At 39.5% G+C, this 16,898-nt stretch overlaps 2 protein-coding genes across 2 annotated transcripts; both read left to right on the top strand.

Moving 5' to 3' along the window:
* Positions 1-2,981: 2,981 nt before the first annotated feature.
* On the top strand, positions 2,982-8,893 carry gpn3 (GPN-loop GTPase 3). Its single transcript, XM_034709496.1, has 8 exons — positions 2,982-3,142; positions 3,307-3,415; positions 7,123-7,290; positions 7,545-7,669; positions 7,774-7,889; positions 8,191-8,287; positions 8,372-8,500; positions 8,591-8,893. Exons 1-8 carry the CDS (start codon positions 3,095-3,097, stop codon positions 8,654-8,656), a joined length of 858 nt encoding a protein of 285 aa, XP_034565387.1. The 5' UTR covers positions 2,982-3,094; the 3' UTR covers positions 8,657-8,893.
* A 1,097-nt stretch (positions 8,894-9,990) lies between these two features.
* On the top strand, positions 9,991-15,072 carry arpc3 (actin related protein 2/3 complex, subunit 3). Its single transcript, XM_034710453.1, has 7 exons — positions 9,991-10,126; positions 10,514-10,613; positions 11,204-11,280; positions 11,609-11,677; positions 11,942-12,068; positions 13,529-13,623; positions 14,808-15,072. The coding sequence occupies exons 1-7, from the start codon at positions 10,121-10,123 to the stop codon at positions 14,868-14,870; spliced, it is 537 nt and encodes a 178-aa protein (XP_034566344.1). The 5' UTR covers positions 9,991-10,120; the 3' UTR covers positions 14,871-15,072.
* The last annotated feature ends 1,826 nt before the right edge of the window (positions 15,073-16,898 follow it).

Raw genomic sequence — 16,898 nt, 5'->3', positions numbered from 1 at the left:
ACATGGCATGCACACCATATGGAGTAAACAATATATACACAGGACAACAGACTGTTGCACAATAACCTCTCAACTGTGAGATCTAAAGTTCAGGGTTTTAAAGCTCCCATGTGAAGTTTCTAAATAGTTGTGAAAAACACTGAGATTAACAGTGAGGTCTCGTTATGATCTAAAAAAGCAAACATGAATATGTTCCCAAAAGGCTTTGTTTCTATATTGTCATTTTTATACCTGCAACTGCTCCGAGAGAGAGAGTTAGACAATCTGATCTCCTCAATGTGAAGAAAAAACCTTTTTATTCTTTTACCTTAGCACAGGCATGTCCAAAGTGCGGCCCGGGGGCCAATCGCGGCCCAAGGTCCATTTAATTATGGCCCCTAAGCTTCCATCTTAAAATGTGTTAATTATAGTACAGATATTAATCACATTCTGAATCATCTGTACATTTGTAGTTTCTCTGAAGCGCACAAACAAAACTAAAGTCAATTCAGAAACGTCTCAAAAAGCTTCATATGGACTACTTGTATAAAGCAAAAGCTCTTGATATTCTGCAAGAATATAATTAGGAGGAAACACAAGAACTCTTAAAGCTGACAGGTTTTCAAATTAATGTTTTTTATCATGATGTGAAAATGTTCTTCATGAACACTAAAAGTTCAGAAGACACAAAAGAGGACACAAGACAAGATCAAAATTATGAAATTGTGCAGAAAAGGCCAAATTTGGTGAATAAAAATACTTCTGAATGTAGGAAAATAATCATTTTGTTCTTAAATGTTGTCTGCTGGTCAGAAAAGTCTTAAAAAAAACATGAAATAGAAGTGTGATGAAATCCAGATCGTGATCCTGCAATAGAAAAATAATGAGACACTATTTTTCCCACATTGCCCGACCCCAATGAAAAACATTTTCCTCCAGAAGAAGATAAAGTTTGCTAATGTTTACATGACTTGTGGAGAATTGAGGACTACATAGTTACTGATTTATTGAGGAAAAAATAAAATAATTGTTATTAAATAGATATTTCATATATATCGTTTATGATTCTTAAGTCTCAGTAGGAGCCACTGGCCCTGAGGTATTCTGACGACATTCAATGTGGCCCTCTTTGAAAAAAGTTTGGACACCCCTGCCTTAGCAGATATTTCCGATGGATGAACTGTTGACAAAAAGCAGGATGAGATTTTTTGTCAGACGACTAGGGTTGCAAAGGGGTGGAACGTTTCCGATAAATTTCCATGGGAAGTTAAAGGCCCTGTGAGGAGTTTTGAACTGGCTGAGAAACAGACTGAAAATGATACTGATGCCTCTTTATAACCTTCAATAGCAAACAAGTCCATCAGCAGCAACACTGACACCTTCTCTGTTGTCATTTTTAATGCCTGAAACCGCCCTTAGGGGGTAGGTGTCAGACAAGATGATGGACATCTTGATTCAGAAACAGCCTTTATTTGACTTTTTTCATGGAAAATAATCACATTGCCTGATAAAGTTGACTGTTGAACACAACAGGATGAGGCTTTAGTTGAAAACACTACTGTTGCATGTATAGGACAAGAGATAAGAGGTATCACTTTGTCCACAAGGGGGGCGCCAGAATCGATACAAAACAAAAGTTCCTCACAGCAGCTTTAAGCTGGGGAATTTTGGTAATATTCCAAATTTGAAACTTTCCATGGGAATTATGGGAATTTATGAGAATTGAGGGTAATTTAATGAAAAGGTATCATATCCCAGCATAAATATTTGTTTTGTTATAAGCAGACATCATCCAAAATAATAAAATTAAAACAGATTTATTTGTAAGCAGTGGTGGACAAAGTACACAGCTTCATTACTTAAGTCAAAGTATAGATACTCCATGTCAAATATTACTCCAACACAAGTGAAAGTTGCTCTGTCAAATTATCACTTGAGTTAAAGTACTGAAGTACTTGCTATTAAAAATACTCAAGTATTCAAAGTACTTCTTAAAAAATCTCAAAACGGTGTATTTTCAAAATACACAAGTGCAGTAAAGACTACATACAGTAGAAGTACATTCTGTTACATCATGTTTATTTAGAAACCATTACTTAAAATCTCTAAAAACTACATCATGGAATAAAAACAGACACTAAGTTACTCCAAGCACAGACAGCTTAGTTTGAAATGTTCATCTGGAATGAAACAAATGTTCTGTAGCTCAACACGCTCTCTCAGGTTGGACAGTGAATGTTTGTATGTTTGGGCAGAGAGGGAAACAGGGAGAACATTTCAAACCATACGTATCATTCTTCATTTCAAAAACCTCTAACACAGGCTGAAGATATGGACATGGATGCTCAGGTGGAGAATTATGGACATCATTACCACCTCTACATGAACTGTCTGATCTGAGTGAAATCTGCTCTGTGTTTGCTCCACGTTCAACCGTGGAGACGCACGATATACAGGTACGACTAAACCACTGAGACAAACAGAACTACACAAACACAGTTTACTGTCTTAGGATCAGACTTCAGAAAAGATAAGGAAATTCATGATCTGACTCCAAAGCAAAAGTAGTGAGTAACTAGAGCATTGATAGAAATCTAGTGGAGTAAAAAGTACAATAATTGTCTTCTGAGTGTAATGGAGTAAAAGTAATAAGTTCCCCCCAAAAAAAATTCTCAAGTAAAGTACAGATACTCAAAAAATGTACTTAAGTACAGTACTCAAGTAAATTGACTTTGTTACTGTCCAGCACTGGGGATAGGTTATAGAGGTTGCTAGAGGAACATATTTGAATCCTTCCTAAGTAATACCTGAAACTTTCTGCTGGATTCTAAAGATGGCAGCTACAATAAATATATCATGATTAACAATATATGAATGATGTAAGTCTATTGTTCAGAAGAATCCATGCTCTTTTTGACAATTTCTGGCTCCATACCAATCAAACTACTTCATGTTGTTTCATACTACGATCACTAGGGGGCAGTATTGAGTTTTTAAACTGGTTGTAAGTGCCAGTGAACACACGAAGAAGAACTGAGCCTCAGTAAATATTATTCAGCTACCATCGCTCATAAAGCTTTCATATTTCTGCCTGACACCTTTGAATCGAGGCAGAATGCCTCGCTTTGCACAGCTCGTGATGGGCCCGGCGGGGAGCGGGAAGGTAAGGTTTCAGTCATGCAGTTTCACCTTCTGACGCACTTTATTACACGATTCGGCTAAAGAGCTATGCTAAGGCATGAGGTGGTCTTGTTGTCCACATTGACTGAGTTTCAAGTTGCTGTTGCTTTTTATGTGTTCAGTTTGGTGTTTTGTTTTCTGTTTCAGAGTACTTACTGCTCCACTATGGTCCAGCATTCAGAGAGCATCAACCGATCAGTGCAGGTGGTCAACCTGGACCCAGCAGCTGAGCACTTTGACTACCCTGTCATGGCAGGTAAATAAAGCATGTCTGGATGTCATCCAAATACTTTAGCTATATCTTAGTGTCCTGTAACTCAGAACAGAAGAGATACACCTTCAAGACACTAGTAGGTTAAGGAAAGGTGAAAATTAATTTAGGTTACTTAATGTTTGTTGGGGGGTTTGGTGGTGTTTTAGGTCTATTTCAAATGTATTTATAATAATGATGATAGTGTAGTGGCCATTTGTCATAAAAAACTCAAAGAATAATTAAAGTATCAAACTCAAACTTTAACTAAACTTAATCAAAGGGTCACTGATGCACCGTGGGGATGTGATGTACGCAGGCAAAATAAGTCTAATGTCCATGCAGAAGTTCAGCGGTTCTCAATGGTTTATTTTGATGGAAGCAAGCAAACAAAAGGAACAAAGAAAATCACAGCTCCTGCTGCCTCTCTTGCGCTGGTAAAAAACCATAGGCCCACCCAGGTGCATGCCGGCCTTCTGCCACCTACCTACCTAAATAACCTCAGGTGCCCACAGTTCGTGATTACCAAACAAACAAAAACAAACTAAAGAAATAATAAATATACAAAAAATCTAAATATACTAAACAAGTAACTAACAAAAATATAACCCCAAAAACCTAACTTTATTGAGTTATAAAAAGAAAAGTTTTAGATAAATCTAACAACTAATACTACTTATTAATTCCAAACTAAATAAACAACTAAATACAAAAAATAAACAAATAGCTCCAACAGATAGTAATAACTTTATTCATGTAGCACCTTTTAAAAACAAATGTTTACAAAGTGCTTCAACAAGCCAAGCATGTTTCAATAACAAAGTAAACCCTTTGACTGAGAGGAGTGTAGGAATTCTGACAAGGCAAAACAAAATACAACGCAAGAGGTTGAAAAGAATAAACGTGAATTAAACAGAATAAAGTGGTGTGACAGTAGACTAATAAATCAGAGTTAAAGGGTTTTTTCTAAAAATGAATACATGAAAATGGATAAGTAAATAAAAGCATTAAAGGACAATAAAGAAGTTTTCAGAACATCTATAATGTCACATCAGAGAAAATAGAAAATGAAAAAGGATAAATTTGGAAAATTAAAACGATAAATGAAAAAAATATTATTATACAATAAATAATCAAATCAATTGAAAACCAATTAATTTGTTAGATAAAAACTAAAGTAATAATGCATAAAATTAAAAAGTGGTTAAAAGGATAAAGTCACATAAAGGTAAGTCTGTAAAAATGGGTCTTTTAAGAAGAGATTTAAAAGTTGTCACTGACTCTGCATGCTTTATCTCCTCAGGAAGGAGTATTTATACAGAAACTCTAAGTTCATATAGTTGATAATACAGAAATGGATAAAAGATGAATCAGTTCCTGACAAGATGAAAAACTGAACTCTGAATGTTTAGATTGAGCACACATGGTCACAGTAATCTCATGGTGCAGATACGATACATGAATTGGTTCAGGTCATATCTTGAGAGGAGATGTTTTGTAGTGTCATCGGCTGGTTCACATTCATCTACGGCGAACCTATCACATGGGGTTCCACAGGGTTCAGTCCTGGGTCCCGCTCTTTTTTCCATTTACATGCTCCCCCTTGGCCATATAATTCATAAATACAATGTCCGTTATCATTGCTATGCTGATGAAACGCAACTTTACATTCCAATAAAACATAACAACCAATCAGGAATCACTCATCTCCACAACTGTCTGACAGAAATTAAATCTTGGATGGCAGACAACTTTTTAAAACTGAATGAGTCCAAATCTGAAGTCATTGTGTTTGGCCCCCCAGCAAAGAGGGATCAAATCCTGCCAACATTGGGTGAGCTTTCAAATAATGTTAAACCCTCAGCCAAAAACCTTGGTGTGATTTTTGATTGGAATTTGTGTTTTGAGCCACAGGTGAACAAAGTTGTCCAGTCTTGTTTTTATCAGCTCAGAAATATATCCAAAGTCAAGTCCTTAATTCTTAATAATTAATAATTAAATAATTAAGTCAAGCCTGTAATTCCCTGTAAACTTGTCTCAGTCAAAAATCAATCCACCGTCTTCAAACAGTTCAAAATGCAGCAGCTCGTCTTTTAACAGGAACTAAAAAATGTGCCCACATCACCCCCATTTTAGCTCATCTACACTTGCTGCCTGTTGATTTTAGGATTGATTTTAAGATTATTTTATTGACTTTTAAAGCACTACATGGACTTGCCCCTCTCTATATATATCTGAGCTTTTATCCCCCTACAAACCTAGTCGCAGTCTGAGATCCTCTGGCAGTGCTCTGCTAGCTGTTCCAAGGACCCGACTGAAAACCAAAGGGGACAGGGTGTTTTCAGTCAGGGCTCCTACTTTCTGGAACAGCCTGCCAGAGGAGATCAGACTTGCAGAGTCAGTCCCTTGTTTTATGTCATTACTCAAGACACACTTTTACAGGAAAGCTTTTATTGTGTGATTTCTATTTCATTTTAGCTCTGATTTTAAAGGTGACATATCATGCAAAATTGACTTTTTAATGGTTCTTTACCTGAAATATGTTTCCCTGGCATGTCTACAAACCCCCCGAGAATGAAAAAAATCCATTCTGCCCCTGTTCTGATTTCTCCACCTTTCTGTAAATGTGTGTGAAACGAGACGTTTCAGACTTCCATGTTTTTGTTACGTAACAACAATATCCGGTCTGTCACGGAGTCAGAGCTTGGAGCTTGTTCAGCCCATAGACTGTATAAAATAATACTGAACCCCTCCCCCGTTTTTCATTCCCTGCACAAATGTGTGCTAACAAGGAGCTTAGGAGGGAGGCATGCTAGTTGTAGGCTGTCTTAATAAACACAAAGGTCGGTTTTACTCCCCACGTCTGCAGATTTGAAGATCTAGTGGATGATTTTTATTTATCATGGATAAGTGCTAGCGCTAATTAGCATAGCCACATAGCTATATGTTCATAGCTGTAGCTGTAGCTGTGTACCAAGACACACTTCGACATACTGACAAATAAAACAACAAGAAACACTAAATCTGTGACCAATCCTTCAGAAAGGTCCTGCTGCCTTTCTGGCAGAGATCGGTTTTACTCCCCACGTCTGCAGATTTGAAGATCTAGTGGATGATTTTTATTTATCATGGATAAGTGCTAGCACTAGTTAGCATAGCCACATAGCTACATGTTCGTAGCTGTGTACCAAGACACACGTCTACATACTGATAAATAAAACAACAAGAAACACTAAATCTGTGACCAATCGTTCAGAAAGGTCCTGCTACAGGCGCCTCTCCGTCAGGATCAGATTCTGGATCAGATTCAGAGGGTTGAAGTAACGTGATCTCTGAGCAGCCGTGTATATTCAGCCAACATGTAAACATTAGATCAACGTGCTGGAGAGCCGAGGCACATCCACTTCCTGAGGGGGCGTGGTCAGAGAGAAAACAGAGTGTTCTGAGGAGGACTGAAGAAGAGGGCTTTTCAGGCATGCCAAAATCTGATTTCAAAGTGTTTTTTTGAGCATAAACTTTAAAGACATGTTTTGGGGACCTCTTAGACCAATATATATTGATGAAAAAAGCGTGATATGTCCCCTTTAAGCTGTTATTTTATTTTATTTTTAATCGCTTCATTTTGCTTTGCACTTCTTGTTTTTATTGCCAACTGTAACGCACTTCGTGTTGTTTTGTCTTAAAATGCAGCCTCATGGTTTCTGTCTCCTCAGATATCCGTGAGTTGATCCAGGTGGACGATGTGATGGAAGATCAATCCCTCAGATTCGGCCCTAACGGAGGCCTGGTTTTCTGCATGGAGTACTTTGCCAACAACTTTGATTGGCTGGAGGAAAGCCTGGGGCACGTAGAAGATGACTATATACTGTTTGACTGCCCAGGTAAGCATCTCGGCAGAGGCGTGATAGATTTACCTCCCTTCTGGTAAAACACATTATCATTACTATATGAAATTGAATAATTCACCCTTAAAGGCTGCTGTGCTATACCATGGTGGAAACTAGATTTGCTGTGTTTTTATGACAGCATTATGATTATAAACTCCCACACCAGCTTTTAAGAGAAAGCATTGTCAAAGTTTTAAATCTTGTTTGGACAGTTTATCGTGATTTTGACATGTGCCTCATTTTGCCAGGTCAGATTGAGCTCTACACACACCTCCCTGTGATGAGGCAGCTGGTGGAGCAGCTCCAGCAGTGGGAGTTTCGGGTGTGCGGGGTCTTTCTGGTGGACTCCCAGTTTATGGTGGAGTCTTTTAAGGTATATGACACTTGTCCCAGCATCCTAAACTATTTTATTGTATTCTTATTTGCATCTGATTTCAAATGTACTTAATGATGTCTTCCTTCCTCTCTAATGTGCAGTTCATCTCAGGAGTGATGGCTGCCCTCAGTGCCATGGTGTCGTTAGAGATTCCTCAAGTAAACATCATGACAAAAATGGACCTGCTTAGTCCCAAAGCCAAGAAGGAAATAGAAAAGTAGGTTTCTTAAAACTACAGAACAACAGTGTGATTGTGTTCAGTTCAAATTAACCTTCATGCAACAAAGCAAAAGATAATAGAGGGGATGGAGAACTGTAGTATGGTGTGTCTTCATCATCTTTAAAATTGTAGTTTTAGTTGATTGATTTTTTTTAATATGAAAAAATAATCTTGATACTCTGACCTTGATCTTTTTTGAAAACAGAAAAGTAGATTGAGAATAACATTAATAATTCTTGAAAAGTTCCCAAATGAAACATTTGCAGCATTTACTATGCTCTGCTTTCTCTCTCACCAGGTACCTGGACCCAGACATGTACTCAATGATGGAAGATAGCTCTGATACTATCAGAAGCACAAAGTTCAAGAAGCTGACTAAAGCCATCTGTGAACTTGTAAGTGAAGCTTTACTGGATCTTATTTTGGACCATGCTCAGATTGTTTCTAACAGACCTCCTCCTCTCTGACTGTGTGTACAGATCGATGACTACAGTATGGTGAGATTCCTGCCTTTTGACCGCACAGATGAAGAAGGTGTAAACATAGTTCTACAACATATTGACTTCTCAATACAGTATGGAGAGGACCTGGAGTTCAAGGAGCCAAAGGTACGGACACAAAAAATGCAACAGTAATTACTATGCCATTTTTGTTGTACTATGACTTTATTGGTGATACATGTTTTTCTTTCTCTTTAGGAGACGGATGAGGAGCCAGCTAACTTAAACTATGATGAAGCTTTTCAAGACTGTGGGAACAGCTGAAGATTTAAATGACGCAAGGGACTATTGAAACACAACACCAAGGGCATGGGACTGCAAGGATGTGAAAAAAGGACAAGATCACTGACTGTGTTTGTCTTTTTTTATCTGTGTTTTGCTGACTCAAGAAATTTGATTTCCACAAGTTTGTTTTATTATTCTGGGACATTGTTGAAGTTAAAACATGTAAAACAGATTTATTAATGCTATATTTTTTAAATAAAATATTACCCCAAAATATCCAACTTTTTGCAATCTTTTTTGGTTATCAATCAATCAATCAACCTTTATTTGTATAGCGCCAAATCACAACAAACGTTACCTCAAGACGCTTTTACAAACATAGGAGGTCTAGACCACTCTATGTCAAATTATGAACAGAGACCCAACACCAAAACAGGGTAAGACTCAGTCTGACCCACCTTAATCCACCATGAGCATTGCACATCGCAGTATTTAGCTAGTTACAGTGGAGAGGACAAACTTCCTTTTAACAGGCAGAAACCTCAGGCAGAACTAGACTCATGCAGCCATCATGCCTCGACCAAGTTGGGTCTGGAAAGACAGAGGAGTAAGAGAAAGAGGTGATACTTTGTGTATAATGAAATACTTCAACTTGAACATTATACACAGAACTGTGACATACCACAAGCAGTGGTGGAGCCAGGGGTGGCCATGGACACCTCTGAAAACTGATTGGCCACCCTGAAATTCTTAAACATGATTGGCCATTTGCCATTTCAGAGGCATTACTTATATTTAAATCAGTTATTGTGTTGTTGTGTTTCAAGCTGCATAGACAGTAGTTTCTTTGCATTTGAATATTATTTTTGTTGATGCTTTGATTTTGGACAATCACCTTCATTTTGAGTCCTTAAAGAGTTCAGCAGATTTAAAAGTTGACACTCTGTCGAGTTACTTTATTAATCTTAACATTAGAAATCTACAAATTTGTAACATTTGTTAAATTATTCTATGAAAAGAAGTTAAAGTAGATGTGATTATTGGAGGTAACCCTACTTGGTTTGGGGTAAGCCCCTAATGTTTTTCACGCCTGGCCAACCCTTCAACAGTCAGTGCCCCAGTTTGGCCACCCAGGTCAAAACTGTCTGGCTCCACCACTGACCACAAGAACCACACCTCCCATGAACGACAAAAAAAAAAAGAACTGAAACAACATGGAAAGAAAGAAACTTAATAACAAGCAGAGAGGGAGTTATAAACATATGTAATGTTGTTGTTTTTAATGCATTTGTTTATTAGTTCGACAGTTTTCAGACCAAAACCAACCCTGAGTGTGCTTCTGTGAAGATACCTGGTGTGTTGGCGCCCTCACGTGGCAGCTACGCAACATAGCATGTCTCCACTTCCTGTAAAGCTGAAGGGTGGGACAGGCGGAAGCAGGGCTCGATAGTGTTCATATTTTTCTCCGGCTCGAGCGGTTGGACTGATATATAAACACTCAACATGCCGGTAAGATGTTTCCACAGAAAACTGCGAGCTCTCCCTGAGTCTATTTAGAGGCTAACACTTGCATTGGAAAACCTCTTCAGTAAAGGCCTCCGAGCTAACGCTAGGTTTGATGACGAGTCTCGTTAGCATTGTTTGCTAGCTTTATTAGCAGTTACTTGCAATTGAATGATACTGGACAAGTCTGAAATAACAAACTCCCTTTTAAATCGACTGAAATGACTTCTCTGTTTATTGTAAATGACACTGTGTGGTATCTATGTAGCAGCGGTGTCAGTAGCAGCGGTGTCAGTAGCAGTGCTGTCATTGATGCTAACTCTCTGTGCGGACTGGATCCAGCTAACTCTGCTGAGTAAATGTCTGACAGCAACTCTCTTCCTCTCTCATAAGGCATATCACTCAAGCTTGATGGTCCCTGAAACCAGGCTGGTGGGGAATATGGCTTTGCTTCCCCTCAAAACCCAGTTCAAGGGTCCAGCCAGAGGAGACGGTAAGGCTGGATGGTTGTTTTGATAAGTACATAATGCAGAAAACTCCCTTTATGTATTCATGTGTTAGCTCAAATGAGGTATTATTAACTTGCTTGAATTAATTCATGCAGGATCTGGACCATATCATCACATATTGCTCATTTCCTGAAGCATGCATGAGCATCACTTCTATATAAGGCTCGATAGTGCAGACTTTACTTCCACTTCCTCAGTAATGTCTGTTGACACACTGTCTCTCACTTTTAAAGTGCCTGTACAGCTTGAGTGGCTCTCAGATTTTGTAAAATGTGAAGGCTTATATTTGTAATAATTTACAGATCAGATCAGAATTTGATATTCTCATCTCTGCAAAACAAGAAGTGTGAGAAGTGGCCACCTTTCAAGCTATTACAACAGGTTTGATACAAGTACTGAGAGTGCAACTGGAGTGCTTTGTCAGCAGATATCAAATCCAAGAAAAGATCACAACTTCACATAAGGAGGTTCATGTGAACCAAAGAATGAACTGACTGCATACCTTCTGTGTCTAAATTCACAGATGTATTGAATTCAGATGTCATATTTACCAATCACTCTTTTCTCATTTCAGGCATTGACTCTGACATCATTGATGAAGCCATTTACTACTTCAAGGCCAATGTTTTCTTTAAGAACTATGAAATTAAGGTAAGAAATGAGATGTTTGAGTCATTTATTCACCTCCTAAGTGGTGTGTTCCCATATATCTCCTCTCTCCCCTCTATCACCCTCCCCTTTACTCTTCAAGCAGCTGTATTTTTGTCCTTCAACATGCCCCAGCTTGCTGCTTCCCCTTCCCTTCAGCTATGCATAGTTGCTCAGTTTTTTTTGTTTTTACCTTTACTGTTCAGAACAAGCTGTAACTGCACTTATTACAACAACATTTTGTGGTACAACTCTTTAGAATAAACATTTGTTTCTGTCTCATTCTTGGTATTCTGGGCAGTAATCTATATTTGTTTATTGTGTCTTTCAGAATGAGGCTGACAGGACGCTGATCTATGTCACACTGTACATCTCTGAATGCTTAAAGAAGCTACAGAAGGTAAATTGCAGAATTATTTAATGTTCAGAAATGACAGTAGAGGAAGTCTGCACGTGGTACTACCTTGCATATCTGAGTATTTGCAGCAAAAACTGATTAGCTTGTGGTAAAGTAGCAGATAAAAACCAATAGAAAAAAGCCACATGGGAACAGGTAGCATGTGATTGGTTTTCCCTCAGACAGGTAGATGTAAGAAGCTTCTGACATTTCTGTTAGAAAATGTAATCTGCCTTTTTGCAAGAATGTAACTGTTGCTCTTTACAGTGCAGCTCCAGAAACCAGGGAGAAAAAGAGATGTACACTCTTGGCATCTCCAACTTCCCAATTCCAGGAGAACCGGGCTTCCCTCTGAATGCCATGTACATTAAACCAGCAAACAAGCAGGAGGACGGTAAGGGACACACACCGTAAACCAGGACTGGGTTCTGTGGGGGTTTCTTTTGAGGTTTAACATGGGGGCGGCAGTAGCTCAGTCCATAGGGACTTGGCTTGGGAACCGAAGGGTCGCCGGGTCGAGTCCCAGTATGGATGAAATTTGGCAAGTGGATTGGTGGCTGGAGAGGTGCTGGTTCACTTCCCTGGGCACTGCCGAGGTGACCTTGAGCAAGGCACCGAACCCCCAACTGCTCTGGGTGCGCTGGTTGATGGCAGTATCCTCACTCTGACATCTCTCCCTAAGCATGTTCACTGCATGTGTGTGCATTTGTATGTATATACCAAAAAAAATGTATGTGTAGCATGTCCAAAATAGCATGAGTGAAAAACTTGAATTTCCCCCCCTGGGGATCAACAAAGTACCTTTCTTCTTCTTCTTTCTTCATAAAAGAAAATAAAAAAATCATTCTCTGCTGGACGTGAACCAAATCTGAATCTGAATCATTGGCCAAATCTCAATGTCCTCCCTAAGCCCTGAGCCTTGAGCCTTGAGCTCTGAGCCCTTCTTGACTCAAGTGACGTCACCTGGAAAGTGTTCGAGGGCAGGAGGCTGTAAGGGCTCAAAACTGTAGAACTGGGAATGAGACAGCACTTTGCCACTTCTCACATGAACTGCATGACATCATGTAGCTCACCTTAGAGGCATTAGGAATTTTTTCATGCACAATTTTTTCTTTCCTCAAGACAAAAAGAAGGGACAGACTGACTGCAATGTGATACAGGCTCTTACCGTACAGACTGCTTAACCACAACATTTACATTATATACATTTATAACTATAGGCTAAATATGTAAATGATAGAAATAAAAATAATGTTTCACGTCACAATGCTATGAACTATGGGTAGTTCCCTTACGCTTAGTCTGCACAAAAGCCCATGTACAGAAAGGGGGCATAAAGGGTTATAAAAGTCTGTGAGAGATCCCTCACACACTTGTAGATTTGACAGTGGGACAGTCCTAAGCCCTCACGGACTTAGCAGTAACGCGCCTCAAAGTCTGTGGACATTGAGAGTGGGCCACTGAGACCCTGTTCCTCCAGCCTGTAATCTGACCTATCGCCACTTCCCTTGTTCCCTTCTAATATTTCATCTGTTTTCTTGGTTGAAGTAATATCAATCCAAAAATATCAATGATGACTTGAGCCTCATCAGCTCAAAGCAGAACATGCTGTTTCAGGCTTGTATGTTGTCTCTAAACCTAGTTCAAACATAGTGTCACAACTCTTTTTTACTTGTTTTAATGCCCTATGAAGGAATGTAGCGGCTGTTGGTTTGAAATCATTAGAAATACAACAAAATATATATATATATTTTTTTTAACATTGCAATAAATCCTAACAGAACTATCAATTCCTTTTTTATTTTTTTCAAACAGTAGTTAACGATGTCAGTTGTCTTCTCTGACCTTTTCCAGATACGATGAGGGCGTACCTGCAGCAGATCCGCCAGGAGACCGGCTTGAGGCTATGTGACCGCGTGTTCGACCCACAGACAGACAAACCCAGCAAGGTGAGTCCAATATTTCTGAGGAAACACCCGCTCCAGCTAAACATGATCAATCCTGACATGGTGCAAAACATGTCAAGCAGATGGCATTTGTCATGCTGGCTCATCAGGTGTACATTGAACTGCAGACAGAGAAAATTAAGTAGCAAGGCTTTAATCATGGGAGGACATTATCATAGAGAGTGTAGAATTTTCTGTTTCACAAAGACCCCCAGTTATATATATTCTTCTTTATGTTAATAAAGCATGTCATTATCAAACTAAAGTAACGTGCTCTGCTCTCTGTAGTCTGGTAAGTAGGGGTGTAACGATTGATCTACTACATCGATGTATTGATATATATTCCTATGATCTGACTACATCGATCTGTGCTCGGCAAGTTGGCCTTCCAGACGACATATATGGATCTAACATCGTTTTAAAAGGTAATAATTGGATTGTATCCATACTAGGAAATAACACATTGGATTTAAGCACGGCAGACTTTATATGGATGTGGATTTGTTACACTTTTAATGATACAGACGTCAAACATTACTCAATTCAGGCTGCCTGTCTGTGACGTCATCGCCACGCGCCAGCAGACAACAACACATAGCATGGCGGGCGAGAAATTACCAAGCCACCATTGCGGTCCAGTGTGTGGAAACACTTTGGCTTTAGCAAAGACGGAGATGTTCTAAATGAGTCGCTCGCTGTTTGTAGGATATGATAAGGTCAAGTAAAGTTACCACGGCAACACCACAAATCTATCCAACCACCTACTAAGGCGCCATGGGATTTCACATAACACCGACCATCCAGGCATATCTTGCAGCGTTCATCAAGGTAACATCAGCTCTGCAGAAGCCTCAGGACTCACCAGCATGTTTAGTCAGAGACTAGGACAAAACTCGGCTCAGGCCAAAAACATCACAACAACATCAGGAGTCTAGGACTGTCCAGTATCAAGGGATTTATTTCACAGTCACTGAATCGTTTCAGATCGCATCGTTCTAAATGAACCAATATCATCCTTTAATCGTATCGGCAACCACGAATCAAATCGTTGTTAAAAAGAATCGTTACACCCCTACTGGTAAGTGATGTAATGAGTGGTTCCCAGTTTGTCTTTTAAATCCTGCCTCTTGATTGTAGGATCTTCTTTTACGCTGCTTTTCTAACATTATGACGTTTGCTTCTTTCAGTGGTGGGTGTGCTTTGTCAAGAAGCAGTTCATGAACAAAAGCCTCTCTGCTCCTGGACAGTGAGCGACTCAGGATCCAAAGTTTCTATTCTACACCTGCAACATGGATGGATGGATGGATTTTTCTTTGATTTGGGTGGGAGAGGTTTGCTTTTGTGTTGCCACGATGATTTTATACTCTTTCAAGTTATGTTTTCTCTTGTCTGACTGTTGACAATATTGAGCTGGCGCTTAATTCAATAAAGCAATCATGGAGATTGAAAAAAAAAAAATGTCATTCTGGTTTTCATTCTGAGTAGTTGGCACATAATAATAATGATAATAATACATTTTATTTATAAAGCGCTTTTCTAAAAACTCAAAGATGCTGCACAAAGGATAAAAACATCATATAAAACAACAGAATAATAAAAACATGAATAAAATACATTTAAAAGCAATCATACGTTAAAAGCAATTCTAAACAGGAGGGTTTTGGTGAGTGATTTGAAGGTGGACAGGTTGGGGCAGTTTCAAATGTTAAGTGGTAAGGCGTTCCAGAGGGTGGGGGCGGTGATAGAGAAAGCTCTGTCCCCCAAGGTTCGGTGCTTGGTGTCAGGTGGTAGGGACAGGAGGTGGGCGTTGGAGGATCGGAGGTTACGGAAGGGGGTGTGGTGATGGAGCAGGTCGGTGAGGTAAGAGGGGGCCTGGTTATGGAGGGCTTTGTGGGTGAGAAGGAGGATTTTGAAATGTATGTGCTGTTTGATAGGGAGCCAGTGGAGGTTTTGGAGGACAGGGGTGATGTGGTCACGGGAGCGGGTGTGGGTGAGCAGGCGGGCGGCAGAGTTCTGGATGTATTGTAGTTTGTTGAGTTGTTTTGAAGGAAGGCCATAGAAGATGCTGTTACAGTAGTCGAGTCTGGAAGTGATAAAGGAGTGGATCAGGGTTTCAGCGGTGGAAAAGGAGAGAGATGGACGGAGACGGGCGACATTTTTAAGGTGGAAGAAGGCGGTTTTGGTGATGTGCTTGATGAGCTGTTCCAGAGTGAGATGGGAGTCCAAAATGATACCGAGGTTGTGAACATATTCATCTGCTTTTGTTTAATAGGTGTAAAGTAGCTCTAAACAAAGTCAACACATACAGTGGATATCAGAAGTCTACACACCCCTGTTAAAATGCCAGGTTTTGTGATGTCAAAAATTGAGACCAAGATAAACCATGTCAGAACTTGTTCCACCTTTAATGTGACCTATAACATGAACAATTCAACTGAAAACAAAATTGAGGTATTTTAGGGGGAAGAATAAAAAATAAAACAATAAAATAAGGTGGTTGCATAAGTGTACACACTCTTTAACTAATAATTGTTTGAAGCACCTTTTGATTTTATTTCAGCACTCTGTTTTTTTTGTAGGACTCTATTATCATGGTACATCTTGACGTGGTGATATTTGCCCATTCTTCTTTACAAAAAAGCTCCAAATCCATCAGATAGTGAGGGCATCTCCTGAGCACAGCTCTCTTCAGACCACCACACAGATTTTAAAGATCCCTCACACACTTGATGATTTGACAGTGGGACAGCCTTACACCCTCACAGACTTAGTGGGAACCCGCCTCAAAGTCAGTGAGTGCTTGAGGGTGGACATTGAGATTGGGCCTATGAGGAAGAAGTGGCTTCCCAGCCAATCAGGGAGCGACAGAGGGTCGGGGAGTATCTCTGATTGGTCCGTGATAACGAGGAACGAGGGGAATAATAACATTGCTTGATACAAAGGCATTGGAAGAAATTTCGCCATAATCTCAAATTACTCCACTTACAGATAAATACCGATGGGTATTATGACCTTTTCTCCAAACCCAGCAGAAAAAAGTAACGTTTTTTACACCATTCCTACCAACAGCAGCTTTGAACCAGGGGTTCTCAAACTTTTTGGGGCCAGGGACCTCTTACAGGTGAGGTTTTCCAAGGACCCCCTCATAATTGTAACATAGATTAAGCACATGCTTACTACCATTTGCACTCTTAGATGCCCTTTGAACTATTTGTATTGTAAAACGTATCAATGTAAATCCTTCAGACCTGTACCATAGTGATAAACAGATAACACTT

This window comes from Notolabrus celidotus, chromosome 19 (genome assembly GCF_009762535.1).
Source record: "Notolabrus celidotus isolate fNotCel1 chromosome 19, fNotCel1.pri, whole genome shotgun sequence".
Lineage (NCBI taxonomy): Eukaryota > Metazoa > Chordata > Actinopteri > Labriformes > Labridae > Notolabrus > Notolabrus celidotus.
Note: the sequence above shows the minus strand (reverse complement) of the source record. Positions and strands in the feature narration are given on the sequence as shown.

Coding starts and splice junctions, on each gene's coding strand:
- gpn3 (XM_034709496.1), top strand. CDS start 3,095: ATGCCTCGCTTTGCACAGCTCGTGATGGGCCCGGCGGGGAGCGGGAAG. Junction 7,890..8,190: donor GCCAAGAAGGAAATAGAAAA/GTAGGTTTCTTA, acceptor CTCTCTCACCAG/GTACCTGGACCCAGACATGT. Junction 8,501..8,590: donor TGGAGTTCAAGGAGCCAAAG/GTACGGACACAA, acceptor CTTTCTCTTTAG/GAGACGGATGAGGAGCCAGC.
- arpc3 (XM_034710453.1), top strand. Junction 12,069..13,528: donor AGCAAACAAGCAGGAGGACG/GTAAGGGACACA, acceptor GACCTTTTCCAG/ATACGATGAGGGCGTACCTG. Junction 13,624..14,807: donor AGACAGACAAACCCAGCAAG/GTGAGTCCAATA, acceptor TGCTTCTTTCAG/TGGTGGGTGTGCTTTGTCAA.